Source organism: Mchenga conophoros, linkage group LG5, assembly GCF_057382185.1.
Source record: "Mchenga conophoros isolate Kocher_MC1m ecotype Shallow Benthic linkage group LG5, M_conophoros_male_GT1.1, whole genome shotgun sequence".
In the NCBI taxonomy this organism is placed as follows: Eukaryota; Metazoa; Chordata; class Actinopteri; order Cichliformes; family Cichlidae; genus Mchenga; species Mchenga conophoros.
In genome coordinates this window covers 20168659-20190423 of record NC_140530.1, presented here as the reverse complement: position 1 = coordinate 20190423, position 21765 = coordinate 20168659, and the positions used below count along the sequence as shown (strand labels likewise).

Sequence of the window (21765 nt, the reverse complement as noted above, 5' to 3'; positions counted from 1 at the left end):
GCCCTCTTATTGCCCAAGAAATCTGATATTGTCCTGTTTTCTGGGGCTTTAGAAGATAAATTCTGTGCCACAAGTCATATGTGACTATGGCATGACTATTTGGCCAGCTACATTCAGAACTTAATTTGATGTATAAATTATGTTACATATATTTTCCCTTTTTTTCAGGTCTTCAGGATTGGGAGGACATCAGACCCCCTTCTGCTATTTCACATAATTCCCATGTCCTCCAAGATCCTATTGTTTTTTGCCATCTCTTATCAAACAGGAGGCTGAGCTGGAGGTGGAAAAGCTGAAGATGCTAAGACTTTTATCGGGAGTGACCACAACTGTCAGCTCAGGCTGAGCAGTTTGGAGAGAAAGGTAGAGAGGCAAGACTGAGAAGGCTTGGACGTTCTCACCGGGGACGGTGGAGATATTGGACAAAAGATGTTAAATATGCCATTTAACATGCCATTCATGGATTTAGTGATGGAGGACATTCAGAGGGTTGGTTGTCAAAGAGAACGCTAGGGATAGGGTGAGGGTGGAGGCTGATGATTCACTGTGGTGACCACTGGTTGCAGCCAAAAGAGGAAGAAAACATTGTTGATATATTTTAAAGCATTTTTAAACTTCATGTGCAAATACTGCAAAAAAAAAAGTAAACGAAGAAGAAAAAGCCATGACATAACATTATGGATGTAATATCCATTGGAGGTAGAGCCGGTCATCTACTAATCAGAAGGTTTGTGGTTCAATGGTTTAACTGGCTGCTCCAGTCTGCATGCCAAATATCCGCGGCCAGATTCTAACTCCAAGTTCTTATCCGATCCATCCATTGGAGTATAAATAAATAAATAAATGAATGAATGAATGATTGAAAGAAAGAAAGAAAGAAAGAAAGAAAGCATAGAAAAAAATTTATGAATAGGTAAATGAGGAATGTTGTATAAAGAGCTTGAGTGCTCAGGTAGAGTAGAAAAGCGCTATATAAGAACCAGTCCATTTACCATTGTTTTTCTTGACTGAATGTGGCAAAATGAGTTTGTGTGAATATGGCACAAACATGGGCTAATACGTGGAAAGTTACTGCTTAATGTAACTGGAGTTACAGTTTAGGTAAGTCTGACAGCTCAATAGGTTTTTTGACTAACAACAATGAGGTTTTAATGGCGCAGTAAAAGTTAGTAAAATCATTTTGAACTAACCGGAAGTCCATTTGCGCTCCTTTTCAAGTCCAGTTTGACCCTTTTTATTTATAATTCTGGCATGGGACAGTTTATATATACTAAAGTAGTCCCTTTTATGTCAACTCCTTATCGAACAAACCCCACAGTAAAGTGACAAGAGAAGAAAAGAAATTACAATAATGTAAATGCGCATGTATAACTACGTCAAATTCATCTGCGCTTTTATTGTGAAGGTAAGCAAACGGAAATAAAGGTTACATTGGCGAGAACGTTACAGTTCTGTCCCCCTACCTAAAATCGATAAGTGATTGGCTTACTTGATGGTTAAGATTTTGTGGGTGTAGTGCTGTCGTGTTCACAAAAGGTAAGCACACAGCCATGTCAAGTTGTAAAACGTGTGTGTATGTTTTTTCTCTCCTTATACAAGTGTCGTCGGTGCACATAACGGTAGCTTTGTAACGTTAGTCGTCGTTACAGTGATGCCTTTGTCTAGGCTTTAACCCACCAGGTAACGTTAAGGCTAACCGTTAACTGTAGCTAAGGCTAGCTGCTCCGAGGTGCGTACCTGTCCACGCTGAGTGACAGACACTCAGGTGTGTGGACAGCTGCCGTTCTGCATGCTAGGCTGCTGATGTGTGCACGCTGGACGGCAGCCTGTGCGCAGCTGCTGGGGAGCATTAAGGGAGAGCTGTTAACATTCTTGGCGAGTCAGACCTCCAGACATACCAGCATCATTGCCGCGCACTAAGCGAAATGTCATTCGAGGTGAAAGCAGTGAGCTGCAGCATTTAACAACGTAAAATAAGGTACTTAAAACCTACTAGGAGAGCAGAGGGTTTGTTTATTTTTATTTTATTTTTTAAACACCTTCATTTTCCTAGTTCTCCTCTCCCGAAAGTATATGTTAAATACCTTTAAATTCATCATTTAAGGCTCCAACGTGCCTTTTTGGTCCTCCTTCCACTGTACACAGTGCCAATAGTATATTTTTTATTACAGTTATTGACATTTCTGCGTTAGGCCTATTGTTTGATATCACATATGTATGAGGATCACTGCTGTTTACTCTGTAAATGGGTACAGTTAGTTTAAGAGGCAGACTAAGCTTTCTACTACTACTGCTTTTCTACAGGGATATAGCAGCCAAAAATCTGCATTACATTTACTGAGAGCAGTGGCCAGTGTTCACCTATGGTGCTGCATAAATCCTACTTTGGCTGTTTCACAAAGAGGAATGAATGACAACAATAATACTGATCATTTGGTACTTTGTCATTTTACACATTAGCGTTGGTACAAGAATTAACAGTTGAGCATCCTCACTTTCTGTACATTAAAGAATACTCCTGTATAATGTAAAAATGTCATGTATAATATAAAAGTAAACATAAGAAGACAAAATGTGTGTATTTCAGAATCCACACTTTAAATGGATATGTATGTATTAAATAAAATGTAAGCTATGGGCTATATTGACTTGGGGTACAGTGATGCGGTATTTTAGAGATGGGTTTGGATTCTACAGGCTGGTTTGCATGTTCTGCCTGCAACTGTGTGGGCTTCTTCTGGGTACACAGTCTACACGCAGTCGTTGGTTTTAAATGGGTGTGAATGTCAGTTAGATGATGGGTATCAAGTACACCCTACGTGAACATACACTCACTAACCTCTTTATTACATAAAACTAATATAACATATAACTAATATACAATCAGCAAATCACATGGGACTGCAGTTTATTCAATAATGCAAAGATCAAGTAGATGTAATCAGGATGACCAGCTGAAGTTCAAACCGTGCATCAGAATTGGGTGAAAAAAGGTGATTTAATTACTTTGAACATGGTATGTTTGTTGGTGCAAGACTGGCTGTTTCAGAAACTGCTGATCTACTGGGATTTACCCAACCATCTTTAGGGATTTACAGAGAATGATCCGAAAAAGGAAAAATATCCAGTGCGGGCAATTCTCTGGATAAAAATGCCTCGTTGATGCCAGAGGGTAGAGGAGAATAGCTTTGAGCTGATAGGAAGGGAAAGATAACTCAAATAACCACTCATTACAACCAAGGTATGCAGAAGATCATCTCTGAATGCAAATCACGTTGAACCTTGTCAAATCACCATGCCTTATATTCATGGTTAAGCCTGATTGTGGTGTTGTAATGAGGCCGGTGATATTTTCTTGACCCACTTCAACCCCTTCTTAAACTGAGCATCGCCTAAATACCACAACCTACCTGAGTAATGTTTCTGACCATGTCCATCCCTTTATGACCATAGTGCATCCATCTTCTGATGCCTGCTTCCAGCAGGATAATGTGCAATGTCACAAAACCGGTTTCTTGAAAATGACAGTGCACTGAAATGGTCGCCACAGTCACCAGATCTTGATTGAATAAAGGACCTTTGCGATGTGGTAGAACGGCATATTGGTATTATGGATATACAGCCCATAAATCTGCAGCAACTATGTGATGCTATCATGTCAATATGGGCCAAAATCTCAGAGGAATGTTTCCAGCACATTGTTAGATCGACGTCACAAAGAATTATTGTATTTCTGAAGGCAAAAGGGAGGCCAGCCTAGTACTAGCGAGATGTACCTAATAAAGTGCCTGTTGAGTGCATGTGTAAAGGAAAAAATGTGGGTTTGAGGAAGAACTTTGAGTTGGGAATAAGATTAGTAACTACTAACTGAACTACTGTAACTAATACTAATAACTATTGCTGAACCCCCGCGGAGTGACAGTGGATCATTTCAGTGGGAGTCTCTCATGCTCCCCATTCTCATACTCATTTAAGCTTTACTTGCTTAGATTTTTAATCATTTTCATAACTATTAGTCATACAGTGTGGTTGTGTGTACAACAAAGGGTTTGCGGAAATTGTTTTCACTGACGTTCTTGATTTTACTGAGACTCCTTTAACTAAATACTTAATTGCTTTTACTATAACGAGAAGTAACATCATTTATTGCTAGTTTTTCAAAGTGAAAGTGTATGCCAGAAATCCAGAATACTTGAGAAACCTGCATTTTCTTGTTAAATCAAGAAAACGAGAGCCACACTGTATGCTTCGAGCCTGATTTCTTTGTTTATTTTCTGCCCTTTTCATGCCATTTGCAGTACATGTTGCGCTTAAGGATGAGAGGATCTGTCAAGAAGGGGAAGAGACCAGTTCTAAACTTTAAGGCAACTTTATGTTTAATACATGAAATCATCTTAGTGAGATTTTGAGACCACGTTATCTGTAGGTATAGGAAATCACACGTCAAATTGTTATTTTATGTTCATCCCTTTTGACTCCAAGGAAAGTCACAGCAGCACCGCCGTGAACAGCTGGCAAATCTTTTGACTTCATAATATCAGTTTATAATTTTCATGAGTGACAATCTAATCATCTGCTTCTGATACAGTACAACTGAGTATAGCTCTGTTATTTCTGTGCATTATTTCCCAAATGCTGTTACTTAATTGGACTTTGTCTTCTCAGGGGTTCGTCATGGCCTTGAAAAGGAGAAGGGCGACGTCTCCCTCTAGCAGTGTGAGTGGAGGAGATTTTGACGATAGCCAGGCTTCATCGTTAGTGCCTTCATTTGGGAGAAAGAGGAGAAGGACCTCAAACATTCCTACTGTGGATCCTGTAATTTTACAAATTTCAGTTACCATTTCTTAAAAAATGAACTGTGAGAATTATAGTGCCACACTGACCGTAAGTATTTAATGATGAAAAGGGTGTGGGTGTTTTTAAGTGTTTAAATTTTGCCTTACAGATCGCTGTATGCCACGAACTATACAACACAATCAGAGATTACAAGGATGACCAGGGGAGGATGTTGTGTGAGCTCTTCATTAGAGCCCCGAAAAGGAGGTGATGAGAGGGATGAGTGATCATTAGATATACTTACATTATTAAAATCCTATAATAGCAATCCCAAAATGTGAAGTTGAATACAAACATTACAAAAAAAGTCTAATTTTCCTACAGGAATCAGCCAGACTATTACCACGTGGTGTCTCAGCCTATTGACATGATGAAGATCCAGCAAAAATTAAAGATGGAGGAGTACGATGATGTTGAACAACTAACTAGTGACTTTCAACTTTTATTCAACAATGCAAAGACTTATTATAAGGTAACAAATAGATATTTCTACTCTAAATGGTTTAACATATTTGTAAAGGAAGTGTAAGGTCCAGAGTATGAACATAAAATTAATTTGTCTTGCCCTAATGTAGTCGGACAGTCCAGAATACAGAGCAGCCTGCAAACTGTGGGACCTTTACCTGCGCACCAAAAATGAGTTTGTTCAGCGAGGGGAATATGATGAAGATGATGAAGATGGATATGATGCACAAGACAACCCTGGAGGATCTACCGAAGATGAGGTGCATTTTAGGGATACATTGTTATTCTTCAGTATAAGCCATCTACTGGCCAGAATCAGCATTGAATCATCTCTCTGTATTTTGTTAGTAATCAGCAAAGCTAACCCTCAGTTGCATTTTTACTACAGCTCTAGTTAGTGTAGTTTTGATCAAAGCTAAAAATTATGTTAGCCATATTAGCCCTGCAACAACTGGAGTGTCCCATTCTTTGCACTATTCCACACTTGCATATGTATGAAGTATTTCACTGGGTTTTCAGTTTTCCATGGGATTGGCAAACAGAAAAGTTTGATTTGGGCTATTTGAAGTTTATACTCAGGTTATTTGATTTGCTTTACTTACCGTCACAGCTATTTTTAATATTTTACCAGCGCTAAACTCACCAAAAGACCAAAACCAAAAATCTACAAACATGAGGTTGCTGTGTTAAAATATGAGTCACACAAGCAAACTAAGCAATAAATGCAGCAACAGAGTAACAGGTCGTTGCTTTGTTTTCTGACTGCAGCCTACAGTTAAAATGATAATGATCAATTAATGCCATTGTGCTCTTTAAACAGCAAGATTTCTCCAGGGGTTAATTTGTTAATAAAGCTGATCACTTTTATGTGTAGTAATAATGAGAAAATTAATCATGAATTACAAATTTTTTTAATAGAAAGTGTGATTAAATTTTAATGCATTATGTAAACTTTATACCAAGATACTAACACTGATCTTAGCAGAAGAAGTAGCGACCGGATAGGACTTTAAATTTTTCTGAAGATATTGCAGTTGCAGTTCTGTCATGTGAAACATTTAGCTCATCTGTTTTAAGGACTTTTAAACTCAGTCCCAGCAGTAACAGATCTAAAAGCCATCTTTTACTGTGTCAGTAAAGAGAATACGGTCTACAGCTGACATGACTAAAGATGATACTGTATTTTGCTGCTTGACTCATGTAAATACTTGCATATCAGAGTGCACCTACCTGTTTGAAAGAAGTCCTTGAGCAGCTCCTTGATGCTGTGGTGTCGTACACTGAGCCCACTGGTCGCCTTGTCAGCGAGCTGTTCCAGAAGCTTCCCTCCAAAATGGTACGAGAACCTCGAGTATGACTTGTAAAATGAAACATAAAATACGTTTGTTTAGTTTGATTTGCAGTTTGCCCTTTTCATTTAGCAATACCCAGATTATTATGCCATCATTAAGGAACCAATAGATCTGAAAATCATCGCTCAAAAGATTCAGGTACGCTTATATTTTCCTGTTAAATTCTGATTTAGTGTTTTTAAATATTTTCTTAATGAAATGTCCAACCAATACTTTTGCTTTTAGTTGGGCCATTACAGGAGTGTCAATGCCATGGCTAAGGACATAGACTTGTTGGTCAAGAATGCCAAAACCTACAATGAGCCTGGATCACAGGTGTTTAAGGTCAGGGTGCATCTGAAAGCACGATACAGGCTATTGCTGGTGTCCAAGACACTAACTTGTGACTTGCTGTTGTCTTGCAGGATGCAAACACCATTAAAAAGATTTTTGCACAAAAGAAGTCAGAGATAGAACACGGAGAGCCAATCAAGTCCAGCATTCGTATCAGGTACTTAACACCTGGAATAATGTAGAGAGAAGTTGTGTTAACTGTGTGGTTTTGACTCGGCTCTTTAAATTTTTCTGTCTGTCTTTGCAAGGAATAGAAGATCTGCACAGGGAGACCGCCTCTCAGCTATCACCATGGCTCTTCAGTATGAAAGTGATGAGGAAGGCATACTCTCCGGTACATCATCATCTCATTGTTAAACTGTTGGATGTTGATTAAGTTGCTCTTTACGGTGTTGTAACAGAGATTAGCCATTAGCCATTTATCTCCTGTGTTTGACAGGGTCTGTCCACTATGATGAGGGAGAATCAGAGGCAGAGAGTATGACCTCTAACATGGACATGAGTAATCCCATCTTCCAGCTGTATGAAGCTGTGCGCGGTGCCAGGAACAGCCAGGGCCAGCTGATTTCTGAGCCTTTCCTGCAGCTACCGTCCAGGAAAGACTACCCAGACTACTACCACCAGATTAGTCAGCCCATCTGCCTTCATCAGATCAAGTATGACAGAACTGTGTTTTCATAGTGCTGTTTTCATGCTCTTAAACTTGTTGTTTTTTTTTTTTTGGCAAAATTATTTGTAGTTCAGAATTTAAAGAAATCAAGAAAGAAAACTTCATTTTCTTATATTGGCAAATATCAGCTCGTTTTGTTCCTCATTTGTTCTTCAATGTTTTCATCAATGATTTGTTTTATTTTTTTTTCACCTGCATCCTGTCTTTTTTATCTTATGTGGGAAAATGTGGCATCAAACACACTCACTGTACAGTTCAGTTTTCCTGTGCCCTCCTTCCCAAATGTGAGAGCCCATAATTCCCCACAGGAACAAGATGAAAAACAACGAGTATGAGAGTGTTGAGCACATCGACTCAGATCTGACATTGATGTTTGAGAATGCCAAGCGCTACAACGTTCCTCACTCTTCCATCTACAAGCGTGCTCTAAAACTTCAGCATATTCAGCAGGTCAGTGCCTGCCTGTTCCTTGTAGTTGTGCGTCTATGTTGGATTTGCTTGGACATTCTCTTTAAAAAAGAGCTCCTTTATGGATTATTAAAGATTACACCTTTCTGCCAGTTTTGTGGTGTTTTGTTTTGTTGCTTTTTTTTGTTAAAGAATTATTGTAACTCCGGATTGTTTTTATCACCTTTCACCTAGATGAAGAGAAAGGAGCTTTTACAGAGAGATGATGATGATGGCGACAGCATGCTCTCCTCTGCCACCTCTGACACCAGTAGCACAAAAAGAAAAAGGTGCACTTTGTCACGTACTTGTTGAATTCTCTAAAGTTGGTCATTTCTTGGAAAGGGGATACCTGTGTGACAGTTCTTTGGTGGTTTCTCTCTGGCTTCTAGTCACAAGAAGAATACGAAGAAAAACAGGATGAAAGCTCTCTTTGCTGCTGTGAATGAGGCGCGAGAAGCTGGCACTGGTCGCAGATTGTGTGACCTCTTCATGGTCAAGCCTTCGAAGAAGGACTATCCCGACTACTACAAAGTCATCCTGGAACCAATGGACCTGAGGACCATAGAGCACAATATCCGCTCAGACAAGTACCTTACCGAAGACTCAATGCTGGAAGATATGAAGCTGATGTTCCGCAATGCGCGACACTACAATGAGGAAGGCTCTCAGGTTTGATGCGCCTCCCTTTTTTTGATACATTTTAGAGATCCCAGTTATTTGTTCTATATTTTCTAAAGTTAAAGAAGCTGATTTGTTTCTTGTTCCTGAAGACAAGTCCTTCTTTCACTATTAGAGTAGATAGTATGACAAAAATTAAAAGCTCAAAGGTCTCCTTTGAGCTTTTAATTATTATCAATCATATACACACACCTATGAGCTTGAAGCTCAGACTTTATTTATTAAGACCAGATATCTTTGATATCATCATCTAAGCCATGCAGTTCTGTCAGCGGAGCCACTTCAAATCTTTTGTTTGCAAGGGGCAGCCAATCAAAGGAAAGTTGGCTTGTTTGACACAGAGATTGAACCTAGAGGGGGTCTACCCTGAACTTCTGTATCTGTAGGTTTACAACGATGCAGACGTCCTAGAGAAGATCATGAAAGACAAGCGCAAAGAGCTTGGCCCAGCAACTGATGATGATGACATGATGTCCCCAAAGTTGAAAATAAGTATGTCACTCAAGTAACATAATCAAACAATATATGCAAGTATGTAAATTTCTTATCTGTCAAGAATTAGAAATGTTCCTACTTCTGTTGCAGGAAAGAACAGCATTACTCTAAAGAAGTCAAAGTATTTAACACCTCTACAGCAGAAACTGCATGAACTGTACGAAGCTGTCAAGAACTACACTGATAAGCGGGGCCGTCGTCTCAGCACGATCTTCCTGCGGTTGCCTTCTCGTGCTGAGCTGCCTGACTATTACATTGCCATCAAGAAACCTGTGGACATGGAGAAGATCAGGAGCCACATGTTGGCTAACAAGTACCAGGATGTAGATGCTCTGGTTGAGGACTTGGTGCTCATGTTCAACAACGCCTGCACTTACAATGAGCCAGAGTCTCTGATTTACCGCGACGCTCTATTGCTGCACAGGGTGCTGTTAGAGACGAGGCGTGACCTGGAGGGAGGAGAGGATGCCCATGTCCCCGATGTGCCTCGCCTCATCCAGGAACTCATTCGCAGCCTCTTTGTTTCTGTGCTCGGCCACCAAGATGATGAGGGACGTTGTTACAGCGATTCACTCGCTGAGATCCCAGCTGTTGATCCCGCTAACCCAGAGAAGCCATCGCTCAATTTTGAGATTATCAGAAATAATGTGGATCGAGGCCATTACAAGAGGTTGGATGTATTTCAGGACCACATGTTTGAAGTGTTGGAGAAGGCCAGAAGACTGAATCGGTAAAGTATTGCTGAACATTGTACACAAAACCAAATCAGTGCTTATTATTAAAAGAAGCAGAAGTTAGTGTTACACCATTTGTTCATTACAGGACAGACTCAGAGATCTTTGAAGATGCTGTGGAGCTGCAGCAGTTCTTCATACGTATCAGAGATGAACTGTGTAAGAACGGAGAGATCTTGATGTCCCCAGCGCTCAGCTATACTTCTAAGCATCTGCATAGTGATGTCGAAAAGGAGAAGAAAGAGAAGCTCCCTAAGGAGTTTGAAGAAGACAAAATTAAGAGAGAAGAGGAGAAAATCGGTATTATGTCAAACATGTCAAACACTTTATGTATTAAAACTAAAAGTCCATAAAAAGTGCTATCATAGACTACCATGCATCTGTGCATATAGCCTTGTTTTGCTGAATATGTGGTGAATTCACAGAAGCAGAGAAGAGGGAGGATCCTGTTGGAGGATCATGGCAGTCGGGCCTACAGCGCACATACAGTCAGGACTGCAGCTTCAAGGACAGTATGTACCATGTGGGCGACTACGTGTACGTGGAGCCTGCGGAGCCTAACCTCCAGCCCCATATAATCTACATTGAGCGTCTTTGGCAAGACAACACCGGTCAGTCTCTTAACACTAACTAAATTGTTTTGTCATTAAAACAAAAAATCATATTGATATTTTCAGGCAGTAAAACTGAGTAAGTTTTTCTACCGCTTATACACACAGGGGAAAAGTGGCTGTATGGCTGCTGGTTCTATAGGCCAAATGAAACATTTCATCTGGCTACAAGGAAATTCCTGGAGAAGGAAGTTTTTAAGAGTGACTATTATAACAAAGCTCCTGTCAGCAAGATTATGGGAAAATGTGTGGTCATGTTTGTGAAGGTAATTCACTGCTTTTTTGTTCTTTTTAGATTAATAATAGGTTTTGTTTTATGGCCATTTTTTGTTTTGTTTATTGTTTTAAATGCGTTTTTCATTGAAGGAATACTTCAAGCTTCATCCTGAAGGCTTCAGAGCGGAGGATGTTTATGTCTGTGAGTCCCGTTACTCTGCCAAGTCCAAGTCCTTCAAAAAGATCAAGATGTGGACGATGCCCTTGAGCTCTGTCCGGTTTGTTCCCAGAGAGGTACCCCTTCCTGTAGTCCGTGTGGCATCCATTTTTGCCCAGAAACAAGAGGAGAAGCCACCAGAGATTGCAGATGAAAGCAAGATTACAAATGGTATAATAGACAAGGTAAATAGCGATTTGACTGCTTCTATAAAAACTGGTAGTGTGCATATAAGTCTCGCTGTCAGCAAAATGATTTGTGTCTGCAGGAAAGGGAAGATGTGCCATTGGATGTGACCAATGGGGAGCCAGGGTGTCAGTACTACGAGCAACTCTGCTACAACAACCTGTGGCTTAAAGTAGCAGACTTCGTTTACATCGCTTCTCATGGACTTGTGCCCCATCGAGTTGGCAGGTAGCGTAGCTGCTCCTGTGAAAGTTGCGTCAGCATTTCTGTTATGACAGACAAAACTTAGTATTATAATATATTATAATACTAATATTTTTGCTTAGTTATAAAGATGTGCTTACAATTCAATTTTGCTTTTTCCAAACTGCCATTTGGAATATGCCTCATGCTTCCCTGCAGTTATAATAATTGAAACTCTATTGTTTGTATGCTGATCATAGTTAATCAAATGCTTAAAAAACAGCGTCGTTTATATTTTTTATTGAACAGGATTGAGAAAATGTGGATGCGCGATGGAGCGGGTTACTTTTTTGGTCCCATCTTTATTCATCCTGAAGAAACAGAGCACGAACCCACAAAGATGTTCTATAAGAAGGAAGTGTTCCTCAGCAACCTGGAGGAGACTTGTCCCATGACCTGCATCATAGGTACCCTAAACAGAACACCGTCAGCTTTGTGTACTACTTTATGATGATAACATTATCAGAAGAATCCTTAAAAGCATTAATCAAATCTGTTCTCATTTCACAGGAAAGTGTGTCGTGTCGTCCTTCAAAGACTATTTGTCATGTCGGCCGACTGAAGTGCCTGAAGAGAATGTTCTGCTCTGTGAGAGCCGCTACATTGAGAGTGAGAAGCAGATGAAGAAATTCAAAGGTCTGAAGCGCTTCTCACTCTCTGGGAAGGTGCTGGAAGATGAAATCTACTATTTTAGGTGAACAGTCTGTAGGCTATGTATGCCTATCATTGTTGGTTGGTGAAAAATCAAGACGTCTCAGCTATTAAGTGTTAAAGAGCTAAGTAATAAATGTTTTATTGGTCCAAACTGTTTTAAAGACTGGCATAGTTTGCATAGAGACAGCTGATCTTTTCATACTGGATGGTTTTCATTTCTGTGTGTGCTTTAATTTTCTACTGCCATCCGTGTATGTATTTGAGTTACTGAAAGGAGAACTTAAATCAATTAACAAGCTTTTCCTAACTGAAGAATTTATTTGGAAAAGAAGAATAAATTACACTGAATGTCTTGTACAGGAAGCTTATAGTACCCCAGAAGGAGCCATCCCCTCTGTTAGATAGGAAAATTGAGGAACTGGAAGCTAAGTTTGCTGACATGACTGATGAAGAGCTAGAGGATCTTGGGGATGATGATGGCGAGCTAGGGGACCAGACTCTTCCACAGATGCAGTCTTCCATGTCTAGTGACATGGATATCATGCCTTACACTCCTCCGCAGGTTAGTATGAAAGTAATTATTTTAAATAATTTTGAGCAATAATAATTGTGCGGTATTTTTACGGATTATTCCCCTTTGATTGGTTACAGTCCACACCAAAGTCCATAAAAGGGCTTTCAAAGAAGGAAGGCTCAAAGAGGAAGATCAACATGAGCGGTTACATACTGTTCAGCAGTGAGATGCGAGCGGTGATAAAAGCTCAGCACCCAGACTTTTCCTTTGGGGAGTTGAGCCGCCTTGTTGGCACAGAGTGGAGGAACCTGGACAGTTCCAGGAAAGCAGAGTATGAAGGTGAGTATTTTTATTTGATATTCCTATTCAGTTGATAGCATAGAGATTGATTGATGGATTGACTGATTGAATCTATCGATCCACTTATTTATGGCTCACGAATTGTGAATGATAAAGTTAACACCTTATACTTATATTTCTTGTGTTTCAGAGCGAGCAGCAAAAGTGGCTGAGCAACAGGAACGTGAGAGGGCCCAGCATCAGACGTCCCCTAGAGCAGGTACCCCAGTAGGGGCACTGATGGGGGTGGTGCCTCCCCCAACCCCCATGGGGATGCTAAATCCCAGCATGATGCCTGTGTCAGGTAACCCCTCATAGATGCAGATGGATCCCCAGTGCACACTACAAGACTGGAATAAGAAGCTTAACTGCTAGAATTACTCACATCTTCAATTTTTTGTTTTCATTTTGCTGTGATTTCCTTTTATATTGCCTCTAACATTATTTCACCTAATTCATAAACTTAAATTGTGCATAACACCCATTATGCATCACCCAGACACATAATAAAAATCGTAGAATCTGCATTTCAATTGGGTCATGGAGTGTCCTACACATGAAAGGGTGGTATACACCATTTAAGGGTTTATACGGTAAAATGAATGCTTGGCCATGCTGCACATACACTAAAACGATTTCATGCACATTTCCCATTTGTGTGACCTTTTCCATTCATTTATATATAGTAACATATAACTGCATGCCTGGTAGTGAATGCATGTTTGACTAATGCATGTTGCTGTTTTGTGTTACTACTGTTCCTTCCTAAGAAGGTAGGATGGGTGCATATAGGTCAGCTATGATGCCCCTGCAAGGACATGTTGAAGGCATGGTTAGTATGACTGGCATACCACCACATCACATGGGGGTGCCTGTCTTTCCCCAACATCTCCTGCGCGTTATGCCTGGGTTCCCTGGAATACCATACTTTGGTAAGAGTGCTGTCATAGCCACACCACCTGTCAAGCAGTTGCTTCCTGTCTACCAATCTGACTTGCTGGAGGGGCTACCTGTACCAATAGGCTGAGGTCCTTAAGTTGATGACTAGACAGCTGAGAGCGCATAGTCTCATCAAGGACTTGGGTATTTATGCAGCTCATTACCAACAGACCTGATGGTAATGTGTTAACATAACCTTGATTATGATGCTAATAAATCCACATGTGATCATCTTTTTAACGATTGGCATTTCTGAAATTGCTAAAAACACCGGTTAATTTCTAGTATTGTATTTTTAACATAGTATTTGGAATATAAACCAGTAGCACTTGGCTGGCTCCAATTTGTCATGGATTAATATCTTCACAGGTATCAATGGAGTAGGTGGACCTGGAGCAGGAAGTGTTCATGGATCTCAGGTAATCAGTTGGGCTCTGAAAAAGAAATCCCTTAAAACTGTATATAAGATTTGTGTCTAGGTATAGTTTGCAACCTTGATGCAGATGTGTGTTTTGGATATAAGCCTGGAAATCATCAGGTCATTGGTTTAAAGTTTACATCAAACAACTTCAATACAGAGTACCTGAAAAACTTCTTTAATGTTTGCACTTTATTTAGCTCCCTCCAAGAAAGTGTACCTTTATACCATTTGCATTTTTACACCTCAGAGTTTGTGGATCCGCTAAATCGTGAACGAGATGACGTAGGAGTTTGGAATTGATACCACAGGTATATCTACTAATAATTTTGGACAAGTTCGAATTCTGGTGACCTTGATCTTAAGGTCAGAGGTCAACCTTTCTGAAAATCTTGTAAATACAATAATTCAAGAAGGAAGTCACCTAGGTTTATCAAATTTATACCATACATGCATCTACTAGGAGGGGTAGCAGTGGCAGCTGCCAATATTTTATAGCTTTGTATACATGTCAGTACTGATGATGATCAAATGTAATGTGAATGTCCTTTTTATATTTTTTTCCTGCTTGTAAAACCCTTTCAACCTCCACATGTGATATTGGGCTGTATAAAGAAATTGAGTGGAATTGAGCTGAATTATAGTTTGAATCAGAGAAATAATGGAGTTCTTGCATTGTTATGTTTAGATGGGTTTGGTTGGCCCAGGACAGCAGGCTCCACCACCGTACCCTGGTCAGGCTCAGATGGGACAACCTGCACTGCAGCAGCCATCCACCCCAGTGTTTGTGTCCCCGCCTGCCAAAAATCAGCGGGTGCTCCACTCTGAGGCTTACCTGAGATACATCGAGGGCCTTACAGCAGAATCCTCAACTGTTAGCAAGTGGGACCAAGCTCTCTCAGGTTCATTTTATACTTCAATAGTTAGTCATTCAGCCTACATAGAAAGGTAGTTACAGTAGTAGAAATATCTCCACATACTGCGCGTATTTCTTATCCATGAATACCAATATTTTGTTTAATTGTACTTTTTTCATATTCATCTTTGATTTAATGTCTTTGCAATTTCAGTTCAAAAACAAGATGTGCGTTTGACAAAAGAGCAAGAGAGCAGACTGCCGTCCCACTGGCTGAAGAGTAAGGGCGCCCACAAGACAATGGCAGATGCACTTTGGCGACTACGTGACCTAATGCTGCGGGATACCCTGAACATCCGTCAGATGCACAACCTGTAGCATGCTCATACTGCGAGCCTCTGTTCCGAAACCTGTGAGACAGGATGAGGGTTAAGCTCACTAAAAAGTCTTTACTTTGTGTTGTCATAATAAAAAGAAATGTTTGCATTCATACAAGCTGCTTTCTGTGTTGATGCTGTTTTCTGTTTTACAGTTTAAATATGCTGTTCAAAGTGCATTATTGTTAATGACTGTCATTCTGTACTGAAGGATTTCACGCGTTCACAATTAAAATGTGAAGAGTTCAGCACGGCTGCATTCCTTGACTGATTTGGTATTTGTTTATGTCTGAGGACCATGACTTGAGAGGTCTACAGCAGCTGTCTGTATCCATTACATTTCAGTAACACATGCTGCACTCCTGCATTTTACACATTGCTCTGAATCATGTTTTCCTAATGGTCGTGTGGCTGAACTTATTCCAGACCTATTATTAGCCTAGAAAAAATGACTTCCTTTTTTCTATTTCTTCCAGTTGCCTTGCTTGGCCCTACTCTCTTGTATACTTTATCTTCCCTGTTCTACTGTGCGGCCACTTCTTTTTCATTTTCAACATGATTAGGAGGTTTTTTTCTTCCTATTTTACCAAGTGTCACCTCCACACATTGTTGTAGTACCTGTTTAGCCCCATGTGTGCCATTCCACCTCCCCCCTTACCAGTGTGCTGGTACCCAAATAAACTCAGTTACCCTCCCCCCACCCAGTCTTCACAGTAAATCTGGCTGGTTCTTTGAACTAAAGTGATGCACACTTTGACTTAGACAGCCAGAAATAGTATAATTCTGATCATTTATCAGTACTGACACTTGTGAGACTCGTGAGACGTCGGGTCCGCGCTTTGTGTTTACATCTTTGTGCGCAGTCCATTTACCTGCTCTCATTTGCTGTTTTAGTTGTTTGGTGGTTGTTGAAAAAGTTTTGTGAGCTTTAACCTGAGATTCTGACGTTTCTGGCAAAATACATTTATATTTAAAAATCAATTCAGGATTTAATGAATCGATATTGTGTTATTCAAGCTAAAATCGATTTGAATCGGAAAATCATTTTTTTAAACCCACCCCTACATTTAATTTTTAGTAGGCACCTTTGAAAACATTCAAGGGCTCCTTACAAACAAATATGTGATATTTAGTTTGCATATTTGGATTATTCCAATGAATGATTAATATATTATGCTAAATCCATACAGATTTTTCAATTTGGATATCATAGAGTTAGTAAACCTCTATTAACATCTGTGAAATGAAATGAAACTGAATTAAAACAAACAAAACATAGATGACATTTTGTACCCTAGGCAACCACCAAGATCCCAGTGCCTACAGACATTGAGTAACACTCAGAAAATATGCTGGTAATTAGATAGTGTTAATAAATATCTTTTACTAAATATGAAAGTTTTTCTACATGTCTTAGCTTATATATGAACAAAATCATTATGAGTGAGAATCTCTTGAATGATGCCACTCAGACATCACTCATACTTGCTCTGTAAGCAGTTCCTGATGAATGGATGGATGGATCTATCTATCTATTTTTTGTCAGCAGATGCGATTTGAAGTGTCTGTGTGGTGCAGCTGGTCTGGTCTGTCTCTAGGCAGTCCAGGCTGCACCCACCTGTAAAAGGTGGAGGCTCACCAGGACATACACAGCTCACAAGCTCCTGGCTCTGTCCACTCCTCTGTAGAAGGGTTTCTCTGAGAGGGGAAGGGCAGTGAGGCACAGCTCCCCGTTCCCCAACACCCCCCACGAGGCCACCACTTCTTAGGGAAACCCTCTGCAGAGGAGTCATGAGAGCCAGGAAGTTGTGAGTTGTGTATGTCTACTCAGGCACCATTCATACCTGCTCTGTAAGCAGTCCCTTTCAGAAGGAGGGGGCACTGAGAGTTTAAAGGCTTTATTTAAAAAAAATGTGTATATAATGTTTATATAATGTCATTGAATATTTTAACTCCACTCGGTCCCGACAGGTGGCCACCCCTTCCTGAGCCTGGTTCTGTCGGAGGTTTCTCCCCATTAAAAATGAGTTTTTCCTCCCCACTGTTGCCAAGTGCTTGCTCATTGGCGATTTTGTTGTTTGTTTTTTTAAAGCAACCACTGATAAGTTCACTGGCATCAAATTTAGAACTCAGCAAATATGTAAATGGATGATTTGTCATCAAGTGAGGAATCATCCATTTAAAACACATTTGTAAGTCATGTTTAGTTGTATCTAAATATGATTTCTGGGACACTAAGGCCAATCACAGACTAATTTGGCCAATGGGGAAAAAATAAATTTAAAAAATAGAAATTGATGCATATTTTTGCATATCTTATTTGTGTGGCATAGGGTTATGACCGGTGTGGCGCAATTTACCTGGCAGAAAAGTAACGTGGACCTAATGTTTAACATCGGAATCACTTTTACGGTAGTACAAAGAAATTAGCCACAGTTGCGTTAATAATATGCACATCTACTGCTGTCCCAGGTTTGAATGGTAGTCAAAATGGAGAGATATTTGACAGTTATGAAAAGAAAAACGTGTTGCATCTGAGACAAATGAGGCAAGTGCCGATAATAGCCAAAAAATAAGCCAGGAGAGGCACTGAGCCAGGAGCTCATACTCTCTGGAGCTTTAAATACGGTGTCAAGTATGCTCGATGAGATGAATGCTGCAAATATTAAAGGCTGTCCCTCTCTCCAATGACACAGTTGCAAGGCGCATATGTGATATTTCATGTGACACTGAAGAACAACTCATTGATGCGCTGAAGGACAGACTTTTTGCATTACAAGTAGGCTACAGACAGCAACAAAGACTGTCTGTTAATTGCTTATGTGTGCTTTGTCATGTCAGAGTCTCTGTGTGAGGATTTGCTTTTTTGCAAGTATGTCTCAAGTAGAGTGACAGCTGATGAGCTCTTCAAGCTTCTTGACTGTTATCTTACAGAACATGACCTTCAATCGGACAACTGTGTGAGAATTTGCATGGATGGTGGACAAACTATGGCAGGGAAAAAGAAGGGGTTGCGCGCACTTATCAAAAAAGTCTCACCAAATGCGCAATGGACACGCTGCCTGGTACACAGAGAACCCCTCGCATCGAGGCAGATTAACCCCGAACTCAAGACTGTTTTAAGCAACGTTGTTGCTGTGGTGAATTTCATGAAAACAAGACCCCTCAGCGCACAACAGTTTACCGTACTTTGTGAAGACATTGGAGCTGAGCATGTAGCTGTTTTGTTTCACAGTGAGGCAAGGTGGCTTTAGTGAGGTAAAGTGTTGACACGAGTCTTTGAGCTCAGAGAGGAAATTCTGATGATTTTATAGGAGGAAGGCATGCATGAAGTTGCAAGCCAGTTTAATGATGAAGTCTTTCTGATGAAGCTGGCCTATCTCATCGATATACTTAAAAAGCTTAATGTGTCACAGGCTGGGTCTCCGACCCAGCACTCTGAGTTTTCTTTGTATTTTTTGATATGTTATTAGTTTTTGTGTTATTTCCTATTTTGCCTTTAGTTTAGGCAGTTATTGGTTATTGTTCCTGGGTTTTCTATGTTTTGGGGTTTGGTATTTATTCATCACGTATTAGGTCTGTTAAGTTGTGTTGTCATGTTTAGTTTTAGTATTTCCTGTTTTATTCTGACAATGTCATGTGTTCTCTGTTAATTGTATTTAGCTTTTCTCTCCTGGTCCTGTCATTAGGTTTATGGCTGTCAGCTGTTTCCCCATATGTTTCCACTTCCCCTGATCACCTCATGTCTGTATTTAAGCCTTTTGTTTTCTTCATGCCATTGTCGGGTCGTCTGTTTATTCTGCCCTAGTTCTAGCCTGGTTCTGTTTATTTTGACCTCGGTCTTAGTTATGGTTTTCATCTGTTATTCATCATTAGTCTTAGTCATAGTATTTGCTGGTTATTTTCCATCACAGTCATAGTTTAGGTTTTGGTCTCAGTACCGTTTAGTGTTTTGTTTCTTAGTGTTTTGTCAGTTTACTTTGGTTTCCTGGTTTACTCCTGCCGTCATCTAATAAAGGATCACTTTTCTGCTCAAACTTTCAACTACTCGTCATCATCTGCTTTTGGGTCCTGTTTCCACACACATCGGCGCACCCCGCCGTGACAGAACGACCCGACCAGTATGGACCCAGCGGATGCAGCTCTCGTCGAGTGTCTGGAGGAGACGGCTCGTATCCAAGCGATCCTCGACCGCATCTTTACAGCGCCCGATTTGAAGAGCAAGCTGGTGATGGTTAACGTTGCTGAAGCTATTATGGAGAGGGATCCCCGCCTTCTCCAGCTCCCGGACTCACCTGCCATAGTTGCTGCCTTTACGAGGATAAAGGAGATGCTGCAGGCTCAGGGACTGTCGAGTCAGGAAATGGCTTCCAGCACCCACCAGTCACAACAACCCCACAATCAGTCATCTCCATTGCTGCCTCCGGAACCTGAGTGTGTTCGTGTCGGTTCGCTGAGATTCGCCACAGCGTCACCACCTCTCAGCTCACCAGTTTCCACGCCCTCATCACAGTCTCGCCATACTCCTGCCACGGTCCAGCGCGAGGAAGCGCTGGACACCGTTGATTTAGATCACGACGAGCGTCAGTCGATATACTGCGCTCTATTGGAGGAGGAGCTCCGGTGGAAGCCATGGCTCATTCCGGAGCATGAGCCCTCTTTCCGGGGTTCTCAACTGGCTCTCGGGGGACCTCGGAGTTACCAGGGACTTCCGCCTATTGCACCACCGTCTTCCACTTTCAAGAAAAAGCGGCGTGCGCGCCATCGACGCTCCACACCACGAACACAAGTGAGTGACTATATCTTGGCTCATGTTTTTTCTCCGGAGATTATTGGAACGGACACTGCCTTTCCGGGTCATGAGCCCGGCTATGATGAGACTGTTTTCACTGGAAATGCTAGCCATCAGGCTCAGCTAAGTTGCTGTGGGACTGCTATCCAGGCCGGTTTGGAGCCGGAGACGGAGGTGCAGCTTGTGCAGCCTATTTCAGTGTCAGCTGGAGGGCCCGGGGAGCCCGTCCGGCCTCACGTCTCGTTTGCTGGAGGTTTGGGAGAACCCAGCCAGCTTCATGTTTCGTCTGCTGGAGGGCCCAAGGGGCCCGTCCGGCCACCTTCTGCTTCATCACTTGCGGCTGCCGTATCGCCACCTGCAGGACCACCACCTGCTGCGCTACTGCCTGCTGCTTTTGCGACTAAGCCTGAGGACGACACCTTGCCTAGTTCTGCTATACCTCAGTCTGAGGACTTGTATAAACTCATTCCACCCACTTTAGACTGTGTGTGGCTTCAATTTACACAACCTCCTACCACGTCAGCTGGGGGGCCCGAGGAGCCCGCCCAGCCATCACCTGTGGTTGCAGCGCCACCACCTGCGGCTCCCGTGCCGCCGCCTGCAGGACCACCACCTGCCGCGCTACCGCTTGCTGCTTCTGCGCCTCAACCTGAGGACGACGCCTCACCTGGTTCTGCCACACCTCAGTCTGAGAACTCATACAAACTCATGTCGCCCACTATAGACTGTGTGTGGCTGCAACTTACACAGCCTCCTGCCTCATCAGCTGGAGGGCCCAAGGAGCCCGTCCAGCCTCCTGCCTCGTCAGCTGGAGGGCCCAAGGAGCCCGTCCAGCCTCCTGCCGCAGCTTCATCATCCTCTCCTGCCGCAGCTTCATCATCCTCGCCAGCTTCGGCCTGTGCTTCGCCAGGTCCAGCTTCGGCCTGTGCTTCGCCTGGTCCGGCCTTAGTCTCAGTTGCTGCCTCGCCTGGTCCGGCCCCTGCTGCTGCCTCGCCTGGTCCGGCCTCGGCTTCTGCTTCTGGTTCGTCTGGTCCGGCTTCGGCCTGTGTTTCGCCTGACCCGGCTTCGGCCTCGGCGCCTGTGTCGCTATCGTCAGTTCCAGCCTTGGCTTTTGTTCTTGCTTCGCCTCCGCCTGGTCCAGCTTCGGCCTCAGTTTCTGTGTCAGCCTCGCCTGGTTCTGCGGTTGTGTTGCTATCGCCCAAGCCTCATTTTGCCCCTTGGGATCGCCGGCCGCTTTCCGGGCCGTCTGCTGGACATCATTGCCGTCCGGGTCGGCCCCCTGAACTTTTGATCTCTGGCCTGCTGTGCTCTCGGCCTCCGGGTCGGCCCCCGGAACTCATGGGTTTTGGCCTGCTGGACCGTTGGCCTCCTGGTCGGCCCCCTGACCTTT

The 21765-nt window shown here is 42.0% G+C and overlaps 1 protein-coding gene across 2 annotated transcripts; it reads left to right on the top strand.

Annotated features, from left to right (window-relative positions):
- Positions 1-1418: 1418 nt before the first annotated feature.
- Positions 1419-15831, top strand: LOC146574394 (protein polybromo-1-like). 2 transcript variants are annotated; one of them, XM_085274007.1, is made up of 30 exons: positions 1419-1536; positions 4666-4815; positions 4946-5043; positions 5161-5308; positions 5412-5561; positions 6521-6637; positions 6723-6791; positions 6879-6977; positions 7058-7143; positions 7235-7320; positions 7426-7642; positions 7965-8106; positions 8299-8393; positions 8496-8775; positions 9171-9276; positions 9370-10009; positions 10102-10313; positions 10439-10624; positions 10733-10890; positions 10991-11242; positions 11326-11471; positions 11736-11893; positions 11997-12180; positions 12501-12702; positions 12792-12993; positions 13145-13297; positions 13767-13925; positions 14302-14351; positions 15039-15252; positions 15421-15831. In XM_085274007.1, the coding sequence occupies exons 2-30, from the start codon at positions 4675-4677 to the stop codon at positions 15582-15584; spliced, it is 4914 nt and encodes a 1637-aa protein (XP_085130133.1). In that variant the 5' UTR covers positions 1419-1536; positions 4666-4674; the 3' UTR covers positions 15585-15831. The 2 variants fall into 2 exon arrangements, with proteins under 2 accessions (XP_085130133.1, XP_085130131.1); XM_085274005.1 differs by having other exon boundaries at positions 13764-13925.
- Positions 15832-21765: the final 5934 nt, after the last annotated feature.